Below are 24,153 nucleotides of genomic sequence, written 5' to 3'. Positions count from 1 at the left end.
TACGTCGCATTTAATCCCCACTATCCCATCTGATGTGGCTAATACTATTACTTTTTCCTAACAAAAGAGGAAACTGGATTATGGTCAGGGTAGGAAACACGAGGCTGTCACATGGTCAAAAACTGAATCTCTCTCTAGGGCTTGTACTTCTAACCACTACACAGAAATGCCTCGCTGAAAGGAAGAGGGACTCATCATCACCGTTTTACCAACCAGGGAACTTTCAGTACCTTGCTCAAGGCCATACTCTTAGAAAATGGCAAAACGCGTGATGGGAATTTCAGTGTGTCTCCCCAAACCTTGGGTCTGCTTTTCCAGTTCTCCAATTGCCTTCCTATTCTAGACAGCTCTGATTATATGTGTTCTTCAGTGATTGGTGCACAGGGTTTAGACTTTGTTAGAAATTACAGAGCACGGAAAAAAAAAAAAACAACAACGGGTATTCCTGCTAATATAAATGAAGCCATGGCACCTGAATTATGAAAGGTTGAGCCCCAAGGTGGGCCAGCAAGTCATTCCCACCAGATCAGCAGAGAAGGTTTTCCCTGAAGGCAGGGCTTGACCCTAGCAGAACCATTAAAGCATTTTCTTTTGGATTACATACTTTTCTATTTTCTAAATAAAGAAATTTTCTAAATTTCCTACAATGAGCATGTATTACTTTTAAAAGTAAATGTTCACAGACAATACATGAATACACGCTCATGTTAAAACATACAACTATACAAAAAAACCCTTCTCTTAAACTCTTACCTTCTCCTCCCCTATTCCAATCTCCTCTTCAGAAGTATGAATTTTAGTATGAATTCTTTAGACCTGAACTGTCCTATATGGAAGTGACTAGCCACATGTGGCTATTGAGCACTTGAAATGCCCTAGTTGAAAAGTGCTATAGCATAAAATACACACTATAATTTAAAAATTAGTATAAAAAAAGAATGTAAATATCTGATATAATTTTTATATCAGTTACGTGTTGAAATGACACACTATAAACACAGTAAAAAGGTCAGAGGTTACCAGGGATTATTAAGGTGGGGGAGGGATGACAGGCAGAGCACAGAGGCCTTTCTGGGCAGTGAAACTACTCGGCATGATACTACAGTGGTGGGCACTTGGCAGTATACATTTGTCCAAACCCATGAAATGTACGACACCAGGAGTGAACCCTAATGTGAGCTATGGACTTTGGGTGATAATGACATGTCAATGTAGTTTCACCAACTGTAACAAATGTACTATTCTGGTGGGAAAGGTTGACACTAGAGAAGGCTATGTGCATGTAGGGACAGGGACCGTACCTTTTACTCAATTTTGCTGTGAACCTAAAATTGTTCTAAAAAAGAAAGTCTTAAAGGAAGAAAATAGATATATTAGGTTAAATAAAATATATTATTTAATATTAAATTAATTTCACCAGTTTATTTTAATTTTTTTTACTATAGCTACTAGAAAATATTGCTCACATTACATTTCTATTGGATAGCACTGCTCTAGAGTCTAGATCATTTTTAGTGCATTTACATACACATATATAAGAAATATATATATTTTTGGTGTTTTATAACATAAATGTGCATTGCTTTTATACTTGGATTAAATTTTTTTAGAAAAGTATAATCTTTACATGCAGCAGACATTAAATTAATTTCTTTCTTCCTCCCTTTCTCTTCCACCTCCTCCCTGCCTCACTTTTACATTTGACAACCCATAAAGCCTTAGAGTGAAGGAAGTGATAATTATTCTTGGCCGTACAAATGCTGAAGTGCACACACCTAATATCTGAGTTAAATCAACACAGGTATAGATTAACAAAATGATATGCCCTTGCTGGACAAAAGAAAGTGCTAGTCAACGGAGGAAGGTTGAGGCATTATCCAGTCCTAGACAAAAGACCCATGAGACAGCTGCAAAAATGACCAGTGGTTATTTTTTAAATAACTGGATCCAAATTTTCTATTCTTATCATGTCATCTGTTTCTCTCAGACATTTTTTGCAATAGGCAGAGTTACATGACTTTATGCTGAGTGACCACTGACTGCTAACTACTTACTAACCACTGTTTCAGTGTGATCAAGATTGCCTACGATGTGCTACATCAGAACACCACCTCAGTGCAGCTACTATATTCTGCTAGTTGCTTTAAATAAACGCTGACACATGTGGCCTATGTGATCACTACTTTGCTAAGTTGTGACTGGTTGAAGTAATATTAAAAATATTTTATAATATATCTAATAGATTTTATTCTAAGTAAATACCTGACATTGTCTAGTTCAGTGGATTCTGCAAAAGACCCCAACCACCCTCCATCTGCCACACCCCTGCTTAAAAACATGGCTGAATATACATAATTTACACAGACTGCACTTGTGTAAATGAACTGGGAGCACATACACATGCAGCACATTGTTGTGTTAGCCTGGAAGGGTGTTTATTGTGTTCTAGCAAGGCTTCAGCACATGCAAAACATTAGCAGCTCTTACTTGACCTCAGTGTAGAACCTCCTTGAAGGCAGAGGAGAGAAAAAGAACATTAGGCATGAGCAGAGGTGCTGTGATAACTCTTACGATTTTCATTCCTGTGTGTGCTCCTTGGTGCTCTGCCCAATTTGGGTCCCTGTGGTTACATGTTGCCTAGATAAAGGACTGAAATTGAAGGTCTGTTTATTCCTTTGTCCACTCATTGTTGCTCCAAGACAAGCTTCCTTCCCAATGGGTAAACTGAGGCACTGGATAGGGGTCTCCAAAATTTTCTTTCAGTGGGTAATTCTCCCAGTTTAGCAAACCAAGCTTTCCTTGAGCAGATTGCCTGGGAACTGTTTTAAATGTTCCATATTGATAGGATATTTTCAAAAAGTTTATTTTTCTGGCCCCTATTCCTCATTATCTTTTTCCTTTATTCGAGAAAGAATAGAAACAAAAACTAGGGGAATACAGAGATTTTCAACCTTTTCTGAAGTGCTAGATATTGTTATATTTAAGACAACCTTTTGAAACTTAAAAAAAAATTTCCCCTGAATTAGCACTGACTTCATCTGAGTAGATACCATCTGCTGTAACAGCCCAACCCTGTCCCCCCAGATCTTGGCAGCTACAGGTGAGTAGGGCCCCCCTTTTTCCACACACCCCTGCCCAAGAAGCTGCCAGGAAGCTCTCAGGCAGTATCAGCAGGCAGGAAGTGGGGTGGAGGTGAGGGGGTCTCCACCCATTGGCAGCTGCTTAAGCAGTAGGCAGGGGAACTTTTCTGCAGAAAAATCCAGATCAGCAGATACTTCAAACCAATTTATACCACATGCTACCCAGTTGTGGAATTAAGTTTAAATGCTAAGAAAGGACCTAGAATGCCAATTCCCTTGTTTTCCTCCTCACCTTGTGCTTGGCACCCAGAAGAATAAAATAAGAACAATTGGACATGGCGGTTTAAAGGGCATTATTAGGCAACTGGAAAGTAGTGAAGGCAGCACACACCCAGGGAAGCCGTCTCCATGGAACCCCATGTGCCAATGATGAAACGTCAAGATCCGTCATTGCCCATGTGGTGACGCCTATACAGGTTTAGTAGTTTTGCTCATTCACATTTAACCAAAAGACAAGTTTGACAGATTATCAGAATCTTTTGGGGTTGGTGGTGGGTGGAGTGGGGAAAGGAGTGAAGTCATTTTAAAGAATGACTTAGTTCTTTTTTAAAAGCACAAGAAAATTATCTCCTCAGTGGTTTTGCTGCAGTCTATTGCAGTTCCACGTGAAAGAGAAGTTTTGCCAGAAGTCGGGAAAACATTTCCAAATAAGTCGCTATAGATTACACTAGAACTCTAAAATACAAATGTATAAACAAATGTTTGTCCATTAGATCTTGGTGCATTTTTGTTAGTGCTTTCCTTGTGGAAGATATTTGACTTTTTCTTATGATACTTCCCTAACAGTGATTTACTATGGCTTTAATAAGGGAATAAGAGCTGGGTCCATAATTTTATGTGTATACTTAAGAACAATTTTGTAAATGTCCTCAATAATAGGAAAACATTAAATGGTTACCTCTGCAAATGTGTTCCGATTGGCTTGCAGGCCAACTTTTACTACCTCAAAAGGGTTAACTATGATGGCTTCTGTTAGTCCAGATCCCAATCCGGCAATGGCAAATGTCTAGAAAAATTAAATCAATCAATACTTTAAAACAAGTCATCATGTGTACTGGGTTAAGCATTCCATTCATTACCCTATGCAGCTGAATGTTATAATGAGAATGGAGAAACCTACACAAATGCACCATATACCATTACTAAACAGCTTTAGTTCTTGATTAGATGCTGACAATTCATGAAGAAGAAATTACAGAAGCCACAAACCACATCCTAACAATTTCAAAATAAAATGTCAAAGCCCCATCAACAATGACTTTTTCCTTTAACCAAAAGCAAGGTTGTTTTACTGTTTTAAGGTGGATACTAAAACATCTGCACATATAACAATTAAAAGAGAGTTTGAATTGTAAGAAGAGAGCTTCATTTTTAAACATCTACTTAAATTCATTTATTGAGCATATAAAGAAATTCAAGGAGCAGAACCACAAATAAAATGTTTATATAAAAAGCTAAATTTCAGGTAACAAACAACGTATCTGGAAATATTTAAATGTATAGTCATGTTCCTAGAGTCGCTATTCTAGACTATTAACAAATAAAAGTTATTTTTTATTCATTCTTTCCCTATTTAAAAAACAACTGGCAATTACCCTATTCTTCTCGGCCTAAAAGCTAAGAAATTAAAGCTGAGATCAGATTTGGCTAGGCTGTTTTGAAGGTCTCAACTAAAATCTAGAACATTTATCAAAGGATGACTCTATGTCAGGTACTTATTTGCTATCTGTTAAAAATTTCTGCAATAGGAAAGAACAGCTAAGTAGAATATTTAAGGGTTTTCCAGAAAATCTATATGAAAATAATCTATACGAAAATCTATATGAAAATTAAAACACACACACACACACACACACACACACACACACACTTACACAAAGCAGAAAAACAAAATGAAACAAAGCCCCCAACTTCCAAAACAAGTACTGGAAAAAAGCAATTCTTTAGTGCTGAACTTCTACTTCCAGGAGCAGAGGGAGTACTATATACAACTAAGAGAAGAATAAAACCAATAAAGAGTAAAGAACAGATAACTCTTATCAAGGGATAAAGGGTCTCTAATACCTTCAAAATAGGAGACCAAAAGAGAGAAGAGAGAAAGGAATGTTCTGTAACCTTAGAAGGGCAGGAGGAGTGGAATGAGGGCAGGATCCAGGGTTTAGGTCTTGGTTCTGCTGCTTATTGGCTGTGTGACCAGAGCTGTCTGTACAGTAGTCTGTACACAGACAAAGGTGCCAGCCAAGGCTGCATGGAGGCTGAAATCCAGTCGAGCACATCCAAGCTGGACCCGTAGAGAGTCATCAGTCAGGAGAGAAGGGCACTTTTCTTAATTCCCACAAAGGCACCGTGGGTGCTAGCTATGGCTCTGTGTCTAAATCACTGGAACCTCTCATGAGCCATAATTTTCCCATATGTAAAATGGAGATAATAATATCTAATTTCTCTGCTCATAAAGTTATCATGAGGTTCAAAATAACGTGTGAAAGCCTTTTGTAACATGCTATACAAACACCATTGTTCTTCCTGCACATAGAGAGGAAGAATAGGATTGCAAACAGATTCTAGGAGAGAGGGAATAACTAATGATGTTTTCCTTTCATCTCCCTTCATTACGATTTTAAACATATTTGTATAGGGTAACTAACCAAATACTTTATTCATTTAGCTCATACTTCCATCATGGAAGCCAAAAGCAGAAAAAAAAAAATACTAGTCCCAAACTCTTCTGACTGGGAAAGCTAAAATCCAGATGTTCAACTTTGTATTGCTATATGCAATCTTCCAAGTAATTCACTTTTTTGTTCTTCTATAAAACTCAGCTACATTTGCTGTCAGAATTAGTGTTCAGCAGTCCCTTGTCAAAAGAATTGATCAGATATCAGCAGATCGTGTTACTTAGATTGTTCCAGAGACCTGCATTTACCGTCAGGTTTCCAGCCTCCTAGGCTTTTCATGTGAGAGCACAAGGGGACATTTAATGGCTGTTTAAGTGTCTAGCTATATCCAAAAAAGAAACTGGAATAAATGAGTTCAAAAAAGAGACGAACTGTATACAGTTTGCATGCATTTGGCTATAGTAGTCAGAGTGGCCAAATGCTTTTCTGTTTCAATACTCAATGGCTGAAAGACCTGCTGTGTCTCACATGGTGCCAATGCTCAACACAAGAACAGCCAGCTGGCCCTTTGGAGACCATATTTTATTGTCTCTTGCTAGGAAGTTTTTAATCTTCTTTTTGCCAAGATGTTTTCAACTTTAAGAATGACTTTAGGGGAAGACACCGAGAAATAAAAACAAAAAATCGTAGCACATTTTGAGATTTGTGGTACCACTACTCCTCCCTAGGAGGCTGTGTGTGTCTCTCATTCGCCTTGTTAGGCAGAGTCTGAACAAGAGGTTTCTTTATCATAACAGAAAGTGATACTGTTAGGTTTCTTATTAGGATCCTGCCTAGAAAGGGCATGTATGATTTTTAAAATAACAGATACTTATTCTTGGGCAGTCTATTTGACAGTGTAAATATTCTGAAATGAGCCTTTACAAGTAAGTGAAGAGTTGAAGCTAAGAATACTGTCTCTCTGGTTGAGTTTGAGGTACACTGCAGCAGGCAAACTAGGGCATTTTTCTAGAGGCTAGAGGGTGCACTGCCAATTGGAAAGGCCAATGCAGATTTTGCTTTGTTCTGTTTTGCAGACTTGGAGGGAGAAATTAGTGCATTTGCTCTCTCTAGGGCTCTTGTTGCACACACATTTGTAGAACTCATTGGTCAGTACAATTTAACTTGTTTTGTGAAAAGCAGAAAAGTCACTAAGAAGGAGAGGAGTGGCATAGGGAAGTGATCAAATCACAAAGTGAATTTTATGTCATATTTGAGATATGTCATCGTAAGATCACTATTCTCTCCAGTTGAGTTGTTTACAGTCATTCCTACAAAAAGGCCCTTCAGTCTGCTTCTGACCACAGAGTGATTTTAACCCAAGGGACCTGAAGTCCTATATTTACTACAGCTGGAGCAAAAGCTGAAAAAGTGACCTGTTAGGAAATAATCTTAGGCATATTGACTTTTGCATAAATAGATATGTGTAATATGTATGGAAACATATACATGTTCTGGTTTTAAAAGAGTCTTTGATAAATGTACTCTTTATTTCATATTATTGACCATATCTCATATAGGCCTTTCCAGACATATTATTATAATCATAAATTCATCACTGGGAGCTATAAAATAGCCAAATTGTGAATTATTAGGAAGATGGCTTTCAACAAGTAGCTGAACATTGAATAACTTGAATTCATATTTTAGTAGCTGGGCTAGAGGAATCAAAAGGGTTTTTGTTTCTAGATTTTGCTTTATGAAATAACACATACACTTAAGTATAATAAATATTCTCACTTACCAATGCTGGTGACAGTGACACATATCCCAGCAATTTCTTGTACTGCTCAAAGGTGAAAAACTGTGAAACAAAACCAAACCCAAAGATTTATAACAATTTCCTGCAACAAACTCTTTAATTGGCTCAAATTTCTTTAGTAAATCATTATATTAACCAGCATTTCAAAAATGATAAACCATCTAATGCAGTTTTTAATCCTGTCCTGGGTAGTTGCTATTGGATCTTACTTTAACATTCACATTTTCAAATACAGTTAAAATAAGCTACAGAAGAGCTGATGGAATCCTTTAGAGCAGTAAATGAACCATACAACTTCCATTTACCATGACCATTTTCAGTTTCCCCAGACATCAATAGACTTCTTTTTTATGGCAGTGATTCAAAATTATAGGCATATAGACCTGAAATCTTTGGTCTCCTATGTTTTCTCTATGAACTGCTTTCCTAGTGAATGCCCAATTTTCTGACACACTTGTAAAAGACATTCACTTTTCAGCCTTAACTTGTATTTATATTGCAGTGTCTCCCTATAGTTCCATGGAATTTTAAAACATTAAATGATCATGAAGATGCCATGATAAACTAAGGAAGGACCCAATGAGGTTATCTAGTCCATCCCTGCCTTAAAGCAAGACTGTCTTCAACCTGAATGAAGCAAGAGAGCTGCTTATGCCTTCCTTTAAAATATGATGATGATGAAGATGACAAAGATGATGATATTGATGGTGAAGATAGTGTTGGTTCATTCAGTAGATGATGTTTAACATAAGTTTTTCTGCAAACAAATTTTGATGGAGGCAAATCTACTTATTCACTTTATATATACATGTTTTCTCCTCTCTTTTCATATTCCGCATTTTGGGCAACAAGTCTGCCTGAACATGATATTGCACTCCTGGGACTCAGTCAAGTAGCCACTGATAGGACACACTCTTCAGTCCTGCTAGGGTCTGATTTTCAAGACCCAAGAAATGGCATGGGCATACGTAGTCCTGAATGTTTTCTACTCTAGTACTTAAGAGTCCAGTAAAATAAGGCAAGAAAGAAATACAGATTTGAGGGCAAAATAATACTCTGCTTTTAGAAAAAAGTGGTTCCTTGTAGACATAGCCTTAATGAGTGCTTGGGCAGCCCAAGAGTCATTACACCACCAGATAAATTTAGATTGTTTTAAGAACCCAGGAACTACGTTTGTGCCATGGTCCTTTACATCAAATATGAATGTAGACTTTTCTAGGACAAGGATTCATTCATTTACTCATTTAATAATATTTATTAGAGGACTCCTATTCTAGGCACTGGGGATGCAGCAGTAAACAAACAAAGAGAAACTCTTGCTTTCTTTATCTAACATTCTAACCGATGGTGATAGCCCAGAAACTATCCTGGTGTTAAAAGAGTACTCACCAGGGACCACCATCGTTTTGATGAGATATGCACTAGATATTATTGTACTCGTGCATATCCTGATATGCTCTAGAAACTATTAACCATGGAAGAAAAAGTGTTATAGACTTAGGTTTTATTTTATTTTATTTTTTAGGTTTTAAAGCTAATTTATTTTTCTTATGTTTTACAGTCATCATCATCACTTTGATCATCACTTTGCCAGTATTTTAAAGTGAACAGTCCTGTATCTGAATCCTGGCTTTGCTACTTACCTGTGACAGTGTGGGAAAGTTGCTTAATCTTTCTAACCCTCAAGAACACAAAAGTTACCATTTAGATTTAGAGTTGTTGTTAAATAAGAAAATTTAAGTAAGATTCCCTGACACACCTGGCACATAGGACACTTTCAGAAAATCTTGGTTTCCATTCCCTGTCTCCACTTTGGTTACCAAAGAAACTATTATATAGATCACTCATGGGAGCCTACTATGGTCCAGGAAACAGCTACTGCATTGAAGCCACACAAAAACATCATCAGATAAGAGGTTATAGTACAATCATGAATCCCATTTTATAGATATATGTCCTACAGCTAGTTGAGTGGGAGAACTGAGATTCTGCCTAAGTCTAACTCCAAAGCTTGTGTATGCTCTAAACTCTATACTGTACTTACTCACTGTTATGCTATGATTGATAGTAGTTTGGGAAAAGGGTCTCTGCCCTAGGATTTTGTTGCTTCTGGGGATGAAGTCTTCTTGCCTTCCATTATACCTGAGATAGCTACACAGACCCTGGAAGCCATAGAGTCCCTCAAGGCAGAAGATTTCAAACCTTTTTGACCACAATCTATATAAAAAAAATTTATCCAACACACACACACACACACACAGGTGGGCTTGTATTTATAACTGAAATAAAACGTTGCTATACAACAATATTTACTCCCCTACAATGTGTAATGCATTGTTTCTATTCTATTTCATTTTTTAGAATTCTAGTAATGACCTACTACATTTAGTGACCCATTAAATTGATTTCACAATTCATGGGTCATGGCCCACATTTTGGAACCATTGCTCCAATGGGAGCCCACACTAGGATTGGGTTTGGGGAAGGTCTGGAAGATGAGGGATCCCACAATATCCATGGGCTTCTATATCTTATTAGATTCCGATCTGAAGATACATTTGTTTGTTGGTTGTTTTTTTTCTTTCTGGCTTTCTGTCATTATAGATAGAAGGGATTAAGGACCAAATTGGGATCTCAAGGGAGAAGTCTGGGAATAAAGAATGCCTACAGGTCAAAGTGATGATTTCTTAATGTACTAAATTCAAAAGTAATGAACAATACATTATCACATATTCTTATAAGCAAGTGGTGCTTCAAACTAAAAAAAAAATCTTATTTTAATTTCTATCTTTGCAACCAAAATCTAATTTATTGAATATAAAATAAAACAATATCTCAAGAAAGAAAAAGCTAAAATCTTTTAAAATGGATTTTCAATAACAATGTAAAATACTGTAGATTTCTTCATTCTCATTTAAAACCAACATTTACTGAAAACATTTATTCATTCATTCATTCATCCATTCATTCAACATATATTTATCAGATATGTCCCATGTCCAAAGCTTAGGAAATATTATACAAGAATATATTCTTAAGAGCTAATTAGATTAGCTGTTACTTTAATTCCTGTCTATGCAACACTACTCCTTTATGTCTCTCATGGTATTGCTCACACAACATTAGTTATTGCATAGATGTGATAAAAAGTACCCTATCACATAAGGTATGAGGTTACACTCTAAGGATGAAATTAGGAAGGTCAACATGAAGTTACTTACCCAAAATCATGCAAATGTATGACTAAGGAGTTTTGAAAACATTCATACTCAATCAGAGGCTTGGAAACCTTGAATATCAAATCTGTGATTCAAATTAATTATGCTCTATATAGCCTATATACTGGATCTAGAAATTGGTAATCTGGCTGGGTTTACAGGCCATGTGGTCCCTGAAGAGGTGTCAGGTTGTGGTGGGGCAGTGGGGGTCAGTACACTGCCTGGCTGAACCAGCACTCCACTCCTCCCTGTACTTTCAGTCTATGCTCACTAATCAATCTGATGATTAACGTGACCTTCTGGATACTCTGTTCTGGGATGCAGTTAAATTACATGGAAGCAGTTTGATCCATTTGAGTCTTGCATTTAGCCAGTGGGACTGGAGTCGTGCTCAGTCTAGGGCTAATCCTTCCCTACTACTGAGGCAACATCCTTCTGAGCACTCCTCTCAATGCCCTGTGAATTTTGAGGCTTTCCATTTTGGCTGGTGGGAACAGGCATCATTCCCAGCCCTGTGTGATTGCTGAGCACTGTTTCCTTTAATCCTTTTGGGCAGTTCTTTCCCAGGCCTTGGTAGTTTCCTCACAGGCACGCATTGGTCAGTACTCAGCTGAATACTTGAAGGGTCCCTCTGCAGATCTCTGGAGTTCTCTCTCTGTGCAGCTTGTTCTTCCCTGGCACTCTTTCCTGTGAACTCTAGCTGCCTTGCTCTTTGCCTCTCAGCTCCTTCTCAACCCAGGGAGCCCATGGGCTCTGCCTGGAATTCCCCTCCCTGCCCCGGGGCCTGGAAACTCTCTCAAGGCTGTAAGCTGGGGCAATCACAGGGCTCATCTCATTTGTTTCCCGCTTCTCAGGTGTTATTATCCTTCATTATCTCATGCCCAGTGTCTTGAAAACTGTTGTTTCATATATTTTGTTCATTTTTTGTTGTTGTTGTTTCAGGTGGGAGAGAAAATCTGGTCCCTATTACTCCATCTTGATCAGAACCTCCAGGGGCAAAAGAACTAAATCTGATGCCTTTTTTATATCTTCGCTCAGACAAAGGTCCCAATCACAGTGACTCTGACAGGCATTGCTCCCCTTCCACACACCACCGACATCACCATATATGGCTTTGTCTTTCCATAATAATGATAACATAAACTTCGACTAAAAGACTTCCTTTCCAACTAACATAAAGCTTTTTTCACATACATTACTCCATTTGTATTCCCAGTGCTCCTAAAAGGCAAGAAGGAACAGCCCATATGCTTTTTACTCAGTAAGACAAGAGGGTGACTGGGTTAAAAATTCTGATAAAATAACCAACATATATATACACAAACATCAAACTTTTGCATAATGTCAAAATAGTAACTTAATAGGATTTAATTCAAGTCTAGAATTTAGAAAACAAAGCTTTAGAACATACTTTCTCTGTAAATTCATCCTCTTTGTTGCTATAGGTTTTGTGATTTTAGAATATTACTTCAATACAAATTTCATTATGAGGATCTGAATCACAGTATAGAATCTAGAAAAAGTTCACCAAAGTACACAAAAGAGCCGAATTGAATTATGAAATGGCTTTACTTGATAAAAGATTGCCCAAGTAAACAAACAGAGCAGAGTTCCTGTTCAAAAAGAAAGTCACTTTGTCTCCATGGAATAATATATTCATTTGTTCAATGTATAAATAAAGTAAATTATAATTGGAGTTTTTCCTGGAATATTTTTCCTTAATACCATATATTGGAGTCCATTTAAACTTTAAGAGCATTACGGTTTATCAATGCTGAGCAATCTTTTACAGGGAAAAAAAAAGTTGGGCCTTACAAAACTGAGTTAGTCTCTCCTTTAAAAAAGCAATGCTCCCTGCCAGAACAATGGTTAACAGATGAACTTTTGGGCAACTGGATATGGTGTATGTGTCCCAGACATCTTGTTTCAAGTAGACTTTACCTTAAAATTATTGAGACATATGGTAAGTACGTTGGCTTTTTAAGTATAACTTGGAGTTAAGTGTATCTTTGCCAGATGGATAGCACTACTTTTTCAACACAATTTATGAAACCATTCATTTTATAGATATTTATCTTAGGATTTGTGAGGAAAGCAATCACCTGATTGTAGCGATTTCATACATCATAAACTGTTTCGTTGTGTGTCATCAAAGTTTACTTCAGAAAAAAATATTCAGAGACTGTGTGTGTGTGTGTGTGTGTGTGTGTGTGTGTGTGTGTGTATTCCTTGGTACTGACACTTCAGTTACAATTGTTACCATAATCAGAAACAGATAATTTTAAGTTTTTCTGTACTTTATTCTTTGAAATGCGATTCATCATTAAAATAATAAGACTCACTGGTGCTAAATAAATGAAATTTCTCCTTTCACAAATTAGAATTAGCATTGTAGTTAGCAAAAGGAAATAAAGACCTCAGAAAGAGATCAACTGATCTCTCAGAGGTGGGAGTTACCATGTTCAAGTTTACAGGGTCTAGTCTTGAGCGTCACAGATCCAGAAATATCATTTTTCCATGTTCAGATTCTCAAGGACTGCCTTATGCTAACCAAACTCACAAGAGATTAGAACTTGTGAAGACTGTTCACTACTTTATACCTATACCAATCACAGTGTCTACACATGGTAGCTATTCAGTAGATACAAGATGAATAAATGAAACAAACATAAAGAAAACCGGAAAAAAATTATAGACAGAAACAGAAAGAAATTTATATATAGAGAGAAAATTCCCACATCTACTATTCTGAGTATCTGAAGAGCCAAGACTTCCACTTTTGATCAAGATGGAGTAATAGGGACCAGATTTTCTCTCCCACCTGAAACAACAACAACAAAAAATGAACAAAATATATGAAACAACAGTTTTCAAGACACTGGGCATGAGACAATGAAGGATAATAACACCTGAGAAGCGGGAAACAAATGAGATGAGCCCTGTGATTGCCCCAGCTTACAGCCTTGAGAGAGTTTCCAGGCCCCGGGGCAGGGAGGGGAATTCCAGGCAGAGCCCATGGGCTCCCTGGGTTGAGAAGGAGCTGAGAGGCAAAGAGCAAGGCAGCTAGAGTTCACAGGAAAGAGTGCCAGGGAAGAACAAGCTGCACAGAGAGAGAACTCCAGAGATCTGCAGAGGGACCCTTCAAGTATTCAGCTGAGTACTGACCAATGCGTGCCTGTGAGGAAACTACCAAGGCCTGGGAAAGAACTGCCCAAAAGGATTAAAGGAAACAGTGCTCAGCAATCACACAGGGCTGGGAATGATGCCTGTTCCCACCAGCCAAAATGGAAAGCCTCAAAATTCACAGGGCATTGAGAGGAGTGCTCAGAAGGATGTTGCCTCAGTAGTAGGGAAGGATTAGCCCTAGACTGAGCACGACTCCAGTCCCACTGGCTAAATGCAAGACTCAAATGGATCAAACTGCTTCCATGTAATTTAACTGCATCCCAGAACAGAGTATCCAGAAGGTCACGTTAATCATCAGATTGATTAGTGAGCATAGACTGAAAGTACAGGGAGGAGTGGAGTGCTGGTTCAGCCAGGCAGTGTACTGACCCCCACTGCCCCACCACAACCTGACACCTCTTCAGGGACCACATGGCCTGTAAACCCAGCCAGATTACCAATTTCTAGATCCAGTATATAGGCTATATAGAGCATAATTAATTTGAATCACAGATTTGATATTCAAGGTTTCCAAGCCTCTGATTGAGTATGAATGTTTTCAAAACTCCTTAGTCATACATTTGCATGATTTTGGGTAAGTAACTTCATGTTGACCTTCCTAATTTCATCCTTAGAGTGTAACCTCATACCTTATGTGATAGGGTACTTTTTATCACATCTATGCAATAACTAATGTTGTGTGAGCAATACCATGAGAGACATAAAGGAGTAGTGTTGCATAGACAGGAATTAAAGTAACAGTTCCTATTCGTATACTGAACTAGCAAATAGTATGTAAACCTTCACAGTTATGTGGTTAAAAAAATGGAAATCAGGATAGTGGAAGTAATAATCATATAAGAACCAGAATAGAGAATTTTAACAGAGGACACTAACGGAAAAAATGAAGTTGGCATGCCAAATAAATGTGTTATATGAGAATCATATGCAAAGAAATACAGTGTATTAGTTCACCCAGTTCATAAAATGGGAATGATTTAGGAAGAAAGGTTTTTCTACCTCTCCACTCTCCTCTCCTCTTTTTCTCCCTTTCTTTAATAATTATTGCTCCAAAGGAAAATCTCTGAATTACATTGAGAAAAGGTCCAAGGTATTTTGTGATTTGATTACAGGAATTTCAGTTACCATGTTGTTTTTTGAATAGTTTTCCCATTAGAAGGGAGTGCTTTTACCTGAAAAAAATCTATAAATTGATATATATATTTGAGAGATTGATCAAATTTAATTATAATAAAAATTATGCTATAATTTTGGCATTAAAGTTTTTAGTGTTTTATGTTTAATTCATATTAATGTCCCATGGTTTTTTGTGCAATGTTTTAATGCTAAAGCTTCTACCTTGTGATGTTTAAAGATGTACCCTGTTTTCGCTTGGCGGGAAGGCATACATGCTTACCTTCACTGCTCTTTTTGGTGTTTCAGCCAAGATGGGTGGTAGAATTCCCTTGTAAAAACCAAACAACCTGTTGGAGAAATAATAGATTTTGTATAAGTGAGGGGATTAAGAAACAGTTAATTCTGCCTTTGTTTATGGATCAAGCAACTAATTCTAAAGTATTTCTAATATTCATTGTGGCACACCAATCACGAGGTTTTCTTTTGTTTTAATTCTAAAGTATAGATATGACCCGCAGTCCCTGCATTGCCAGGGCCATCCCCTGCCCACATGGCTCCATCTCTGTGGTTCTGCACTGTGGTCTGACCCCATGGCCCTGCCCATACAGCTCCGGCCCTGCCTCCAGGCTCCAGCTCCAGTTCTGAGCCTTCTGCTGTGCCGGGGTCCGAGGGCCCACCTATGAGGCCTCATGGTAGCTGCTGGGACCACAGCTCTGCCCCCTGAGTCTCCAGTGCTGCCCCTAGGGCCCGAAGCTCTGCCTCTGTGACTTCAGTGCTCCCACTAGGTCCACGACTTCACCCAGGAGAATCCAGCACTGCGCCTGGACTCCAAGACCCCACCCCTAAGCCCTCATCATGGCTGCCGGGCCTGCAGAACCACCCCAAGGTCCAACACTTCTTTAGGGACCTCTCTGCCTTGGGTTGCCATTATACTTGGACCTAGTTCAAGCAATGCCCTCAGCCTGGACACTCTATGGACAGACACTGGGCAGAGTAATCCCCTATAATGCCAGTCTCTATGGAGAGAGTCTCACTGAGCCCCCAAACTCAAGCTTCCAACAATGAGCTGGGGAACAACTCACTACCCCACATGAAGATCATCCAGCACCGACTTGAAATGTGACAACCACAGGGGAAAGGGACAAGACAGAACAGCTACACTACAGGCTCTCAGTGCACCCTCGCCTTCCCAGCTGGGTCAACATTCCAGACGAGGACACAAAAGCACCATCTAGGGACCTCTCCCTCTTCTCACTAAGTAGGAAAGTTCCCAGCAAAGAAGAACAGGTGCCCTGCAAACCTAACTGCCCTGTGCTGAGAGAAGAAGATTCAGATGAGAAGAAACCAGCAAGAGAACTCTGGCAACATGAAAAAAAAAAAACATAACAGTTGGATACCTCCAAGGGCACAATGGATCTACAGTAGTAGACCTCAAGCAAAAGGAAATTGTTAAAATGTCAGAAATGGAATTCAGATTATGATGGCAAATAAGATGAATGGAATTGAAGAGAAAGTTGAAAACCAACAAAAAGAAGCCAAAAAAAGGGAAAAAAAATTTCAGGAAACCAATGAAAAAAATGAAAAAGTTCCTAAAGAGCTAGCAACAATAAGGATATAACAGAACTTAAAGAAATGAAGGAGTCATTTAGGTAACTTCAAAATACAACAGAAAGCTTCAACAACTGGCTAAACCAAGCAACAGAAAGAATCTCAGAGCTTAAAGACAAGGGTCTCAAACTAACTCAGCCATTCCAAGATGCAGAAAAGAGAATAAAAAAGACTGAAAATCACTCAGAGTAATGTGGGACTATTACTATTACTAAAGCAAACTAATATATTAATACAAATTATAGGTATCCCTGAGAGAGAAGAAGAAAGAGCAAAAAACATGGAAAATCTATTTGAGGGAATTATTGAGGAAAACTTCCCTGGTATTGCCAGAGATTCAGACATCCAGATATAAGACAGTCATCGAACACCAGGAAGAGTCATAGGAAATAGGACATGTCCAAGACACATGGTAATCAACCTAAACAAAGTCAAAATGAAGGAGAAAATTCTACAAGCAGAAAGACAAAAGCAACAACTAACCTACAAAGGAAAACCCATCAGGCTAACAACAGATCTTCCAGCAGAGACCTTACGAGCAAGAAGGGATGGGGGCCCCATCTTTAGTCTTATTAAACAGAACAACTGCCAGCCAAGAATCTTGTATCCTGCAAAACTCAGTTTCATAAATGATGGAGAAATAAAGATTTTTCCAGACAAGAAAACACTGAGGGAATTTGTCATGACTAGACCTGCCCTACAAGAAATACTCAGAATTGCATTATACATGGATCAGTACAATAGTTACCCACCAGTGTAAAATCATCCAAAAGCTAAAACTCACAGCTTGTATAAAACAATAGCACAGGAGGAAAAACAAAGCAATAAAGTACTACCTAACACGATGAACAGAAGAGCATCCCACATATCAATGTTATCACCCACATAAATGGTCTGAGTGTTCCACTCAAAAGACACAGACTGGCTGAATGGATGAAAAAACAAAACTCAAGTATCTGCTGTCTCCAGGAAACACATCTAATGCTCAAGAACTCACACAGACTCAAGGTGAAGGGATAGAAAAAATATTCCATGTAAATGGAAACCAAAAGAGAGCAGGTATAGCCATTCTCTTATCAGATAACAATCATCCCATTTTAGAGATGAAGACACTAAAGTTTAGAGAGATTCATGTTCAAGGCTACATAGCTACTAAGTGTTAGAACTAAGATTTGAACTATTAATAGGATCCAATTCCAGATTTAAATACTTGTGAACACATTATACTAGAATTGATGATAGTTTATATTTTCCCACTCATATTAAAAACAGCCCCATTAAAAAGTGGGCAAAGACATGAATAGAAGCTTTTCAAAAGAAGATAGACTAATGGCCAGCAAACATACTAAAAAAATGCTCAACATCACTAATCATCAGGGAAATGCAAATTAAAACCACAATGAGATATCATCTTACCCCTATCAGAATGGTATTATTAAAGAGTGAAAAAACAGGCTGGATATGGTGGCACCTGCCTGTAATCCTAGCACTTTGGGAGGCTGAGGTTGGAGGATCACTTGAGGCCAGGAGTTCAAGACCAGCCTGAGCAAGAGTGAGTTCCCATTTCTACAAAAAATAGAAAAAATTAGCCAGGTGCAGTGGCATATGCCTGTATTCCCAGCTACTTGCAAGGCTGAGGCAAGATGATCACTTGAGCCCAGGAGTGTGAGGCTGCAGGGAGCTATGATGACACCTTTGCACTGTAGCCTAGGTGATAGAGCAGGACTCTGTCTCAAAAAAAAAAAAAATATGTCAAAAAACAACAGATGCTGGCATGGATGCAGAAAGGAATAGCTTGGCTTATACACTGTTGGTGGGACTGCAAATTAGTATAACCTCTAAACAGTATGGAAATTCCTCAAAGAAATAAATATAGACTTACCCTTTGACCCAGAAATTCCACAACTGGGTATCTACCCAAAGGAAAAGAAATCATTTTATCAAAAAGACACCTGCACTCAAATGTTTATTGCAGTACAATTCACAATCACAAAGATGTGGAATCAACCCAAGGGCCCATCAATTCTTGAATGGATTAAGAAAATGTAGTATATACATACCATGGAGTATCATTCAGCCATAAAAAGGAATGAATTAATGTCTTTTGCAGCAATTTGTATGGAACCGCAGACCATTACCTTAAGTGAAGTATCTGATAAATGGAAAAACAAATACCACATGTTCTCACTAATAATCTGGAACTAACTGATGGGCACACATGGGCACAGAGAGAAGTAAAAGTCACTGGAAGTCAAGAAGGGAGGAAGGGAGAGGAGCAGAAGGGTAAAAACCTACCTGTCAGGTACAATGAACACTATTTGTGCAATGGGCACATTAATAGCCCTGACTTAAGCAACATAAAGGCTATCCATGTAACAAAAACATTTGTACCTCCTTAATATTTTGAAGTAAAAACAAAAGATAGGTATGAATTTTATGTTTTAATTAGCATTATGATTTTCAGAAGATGCATAAATGATATGGAGATTGGAATCCTATTGGTAAGTTGCTAAACATGACCATGAGTTATACCTTAAAGATGATGTTGACCCTCCTTACTCTGAGGAATCTTGAGTTTATTTTCTCAGTTGTGTGGTGGGAAGCTTCAAGCTATCTACAATCTTACATATCCTCCCTTGTGACACCCAAGCCTGCTAGATTGAACCTTTCTGAGACTCACAAGATGATGAAATCTTCAATTTTGGCTTTACTAACACAAGGGAAGTAACAAGCTCTGTGGCTATGGTATAGAGCTCCCAGACCTATCCTGAATTACTCATAATTGTTTAACTTCCTTAACAGAAGTGGAAGGAGGTTAAGGAGGGCCGGTTATAGGAATATGTGCTGCTGACAGATGAAATATCAAACTGCCTTGCTGATAGGCAATCTCTTATATAGGGCATGGGCCAGCTATAGTTGTCAGTGTTGAGTGGTCATGGTCACATATTCAGACATTTTTGGAAAACATCCAAGAATGAGTGACATATGCTTATAATTAGATTTACAAAATCACTACTTATTTCTTATTAGATTTTAGAATTCAAAATTTTAAATTCCTCTGCCCTGGAAGCTTCACATATATACCATATCCTCATTTCAAACCTGAAAATATACAAATAGAAGATAATATTATGCATTATTTTCTGGGGTAATCAGTTTTCCTGGATTATCCATAAGTGATACAAATAAGGGCAGGGCCCAATGTGTCCCTGTTTTAGGACATAATCTAACATGGGCCTGGAGCCTCTCTGATTGATCCTCAAACTTCACTCCAACTCCCTTAAATTGTGTCTTCTCCTAGCTGTGTTCCTGGAACATAGTTAGGAGTTTATTTAGACTAACCTACTGTGCCTCCCAACCCAGCATGGGGACCTCCTGCTCTTCCTGGATTCACTGGCTTACACAGCACTTTTCAGTGAGGGGGGCAAAGCTCGTCTTTACAGCTTCTGAATGGTGAGCTACTTGAGGGCAAGTTACCCTAAGGATTCTTACCAAGAACACAAATATTTGTTAAGCATATGAATTTCATAAGGAGGGAAAAAGGAACCAAAGGATTCCCTGATATGGGCTTCCTCTGCCCAGTATTTTTGACTTAATGGATAGCACTAGCATTATGAATAGGAAGTAAAGCAGACATGATTTGGAGAGCTATGGGAATTCATGAATTGTCCCCACTCCCTTTCCATTGCAATTTTAACTAATGATGCCTGAAATTCTCACATCAACACAAATTTCCTCTAGACACTTGTAAAATTTAAACACTTTTCATTTGTTATTTAAGTTACATTATAAATTAATGATTGTATAATTTTCAGCATGAGAGCAACTAAACATAGCTTTGGTCTTCCCAAAAGATAACTGTGATTTTCTTGAACGAAAGTTCTATTCTATATCTATAATGAAAGAGATTATTAGTTCGGTTCTTTCAGTGCTGATCTTTCCACATCTGGAAGATTATGTATGGTTATGGAAAAAAAACTAAGAGGAGCACTTAAGTAAGTAAAGCTTTTAAAACAGAGTTCTCAGGTTAACAGAGGAACTTGTAATCCTATACAACAGAACAGCTATAAGAGGAACAGTTGCTTCACCTGGAGAATAAGGATCTCAGGGAGAAACATGGTGGATATGATGGATCTCTTGAAAGGTGAGCAAGCAGGAAAGATATTAGACTTCTCTGTTTGTTTCCAGGTGGTAGAACTAGGACTAACAGATGGAAGCAACAAGACAAGACACATTTTTGGCCCAGGTGGAGCTTAACACAAGGAAGTACCTCTAATAGTCAGAACTGTCTAAAGACAGAATGGGTTCTTCTGAAAGGTGGTGAGTTCCCCTTTGCTATGTGGTCAAGTAGTCTGATGACCACTGGTCATGGATGCCAGAGATGGGATGTACACAGCGGTGGATGGACTTGATGGCCTTCAGAGCTGGTCTGTTATTCTAAGAATAAGAACAAGACAGGGACAGGCACTTTTCTGATGAGACAAACTCCACTTTACATCAGACTTATATGTCAAGTCTAGCACTGCTTCTCTGGAAGAGGACTGGAGTCTTACAAGTAACCCAGAAGGTCTTCATTTTAAAAGTGATGGGAGAAAATATTAAAAAGAGGTGTAAGGCAGGAGGAAAGAGAGGCAGCTGGGAGAAGCATAAGGATTTAATCTGAAAAGAGCTGGGAGGTCCAGAGCCCTCTGTTTCACGCTGGTGATGCTTCATTGATGTGCCCTTCTTCCCTTCTCTCCGCTCGGCTCCTTTCACATGCAATCGTTCTCCCCCTCACCACCACCGCATCCTCCCGTTCTGAGCTTCCTAACAGTGAATGAACAGTTTTTATAAGAAATTCTCAGGGCCTGTAGACAGCCTTTGCTGGCAAATGGAAGCTAGAACCATCTACCTCCTTGCATTATTTTTACAGTATAGCCATGCACTAATGAACATCTATGGAATAGTCAGGACAGCACCGCTTCTGCTGGTAACTGCTCCACCCAGTTGTCTTAAACCAGTGGGACCAACATATTGGTACAATATAATAACTGCTTATAGGCACCGGTTGACTGGGCACCTCATCCAGATGGATCCAAATGGTATTCTACTTCTTCGCTCTAGTCAATCTGATCCAAGCTGGACCTCTCTGAGTGTTTCTCCAGGACTTTGGAACTGGAACTGAAAAGGTCAGTCTTGCTCTGTCTGGTTAAAGATCTAAGATACAAAACTAGGATGTCAATGGCAGTCATGCTTTCTGTCATTTGGAGAAAGTCAAACAGCAGTGATAAAAAAGAAGGAAGCCACCATTTAGGGAGACATGGAAGCAAGAGGAGAAGCTCCGGTGCTATGAATGTCACCCTGCTTCCAGGATTTCTTTAAGCTTAGTTACATCTTGACCCTTCTTGAATATTAGTATTTACCTCTGCCTTTGATTCTATGAGATACTCAGTAACAATTCCAATTAATTCCCTTTTTCACTTAAATAAGTTTCAGTTGCATTCATTATTTACAACACAGAGTCCTGAATCCAGAAAGTAAATCTCATGGCCCTCCATCCAAAGTGGTTGCTGCAGAGCCTCCATGCCATGTCTTCTCACAGGAAGAGCTTTTCTGTCAATTAAGATTGGCCCTTGGGCCAACCAGAAGAGTCACATGCAAAATGCAGGCAAGAACATCTGGGCAAGGGCTCAAGTTGATGAGTTATTTTTCTGACTTGATTAGGTAATTATTGAAAGTTTTCCTAATGCAAAATATAATATACAGATTCCCAAAGAAACAAAAAGGGATTGGAATGTTTTAAGAAGGGTGAAGCATGGACATATGACCCAAACCTAGCCCATGGGACCAGCAGGAACATATGTGGGAAGTCATGGATTTCCATTCTAAGGAAAAGACGCAAATGGGAAGAAAAGTCCCTCTTCTTTGCTAAATGTTGTCCTAGCTGCATGAGATGCCTATGGCCTGCAGCTAACTGAGACATCACTGCCCTCAAGCTAAGGACAGCCAAGTAGAAAGATGCAAAGGACCTGGACCTCATGACATTGTTGGCTGCATTGTTAACCAATCCCGGCTTCCTACCTCCAATTTCCAGTTATGTAAAATTAAAAATAAATCTTTACTAGTTGAGCTACTTTTAATTATGTCTTCTGTTAAACTGCAGCTAAAATCATCCTAATACACATGCCTTTAGCATCTCCATTTCTGAAAAATTCTTAGACTGACATTATTACAATCATAACGATATTGAAGATAATTGTTAAATATTAAGCATTTAGAAGGTGACTGTGAGAACCATTTTAAAAATGGTTTAAACATTTTTTTTTCCCTCAGGGAGCCCATCATGCATTAAAACCCTATCCCATTAGTGTGATTAACTGTGAGAAACCCCCATACCACAGATGGATCATGGAGAAGCTGGCAGACCAAAGCCATAAGGCACACACAAGGAAGGGCTACAAGGTCTCCAAAGCCACTAGATTATGATGGTTCATATACCAATGGGAGCTATTGTTCACGAACCTAAGTAGACACAGAATACTATGACACTGGATCACATTTGTTTTTAATTGTACAATCAAAACAGGCCTTCTATTACTTACGTACATCCATAAAATGAAGATCAAAAACTACACTGCACGTGTTCTTCTCAAAGAGAGCTCACAACAGCTTATTTGAACTACAAATAATTTTACCCCTAATTTCTCCCACAAGCCCCCCATTTTTAAAGTGTGAAACTATTTAACATATCGGTGGCTACAAGGTCAAAGAACAACCAATGAAAAGATGCTGATTGTATGGAAGCAAGGAAATGTGGAATTTCCTGTGAGTTCGAGCTTGTGTCTAGTTTCAGTGGCTCATGTATAGCAAGTCAAACCCTCAAAGACACTTTTCTGCTATCTCTTAATAGTAGGATCCAGGTTTAGGCTACCCTGTTTTAAGGTCTAAATTTTAGACACCTACAGAGACCAGACAGCCAGACAGATCCTTAACTAAAAATTTTGTACTTGACAACATGTTTAGTCCAATTGGATGAATGAAAAAAAGTTACTTGCTTTAAGTTAGCTACTGAAGTCTGATGACTTTGTGGTAAATAGTGCACAGACAGAGGACGGCTTAACATTCCCCAAATTTGACTCAGGTAAAGAAACTAAAAAGGAATGGAAAAATCACATGTCCCATCTGCCCATCCTTTTTTCCCTCTGAGTCATACCCTTGTTGGTTTTGCTGTTATTTTTCCAATTTGGTGTGTAGAAAATGTTTGTTTGGAAATCATTTGTACCATAGAGTTGGACTGCCCCTACAAGTAGGCTGAGAAGTTTCCTAGGTTGCTAGGTTATTAGGCAGGTTTTTGGTGTTAGGAGCAACAATATGGAATATTTTCTTCTTTGTAGCTCTCAATGGGAAAGAAAAACCATGTAGCTACTTCACAACTGACCTTTGGAGAGGGTAAAACCCTGTTGTCTATCAGAAAGATTATCATGAAACTC

At 38.5% G+C, this 24,153-nt stretch overlaps 1 protein-coding gene across 2 annotated transcripts in view; it reads right to left on the bottom strand.

Moving 5' to 3' along the window:
* Positions 1–24,153, bottom strand: part of SLC25A21 (solute carrier family 25 member 21) — a 464,300-nt gene that overhangs the window by 38,846 nt on the left and 401,301 nt on the right. For both annotated transcript variants that reach the window (XM_045568367.1, XM_045568373.1), the window contains 3 exons: positions 15,357–15,423; positions 7,539–7,598; positions 4,039–4,146 (listed from right to left, as the gene is read on the bottom strand). In XM_045568367.1, coding sequence (XP_045424323.1) covers positions 4,039–4,146; positions 7,539–7,598; positions 15,357–15,423 — 235 coding nt within the window. The remainder of the gene's footprint in view (positions 1–4,038; positions 4,147–7,538; positions 7,599–15,356; positions 15,424–24,153) is intronic.

Source organism: Lemur catta, chromosome 1, assembly GCF_020740605.2.
Source record: "Lemur catta isolate mLemCat1 chromosome 1, mLemCat1.pri, whole genome shotgun sequence".
Lineage (NCBI taxonomy): Eukaryota > Metazoa > Chordata > Mammalia > Primates > Lemuridae > Lemur > Lemur catta.
The sequence above is the reverse complement of the archived record's forward strand: the minus strand, read 5'-3'. Positions and strand labels throughout refer to the sequence as shown.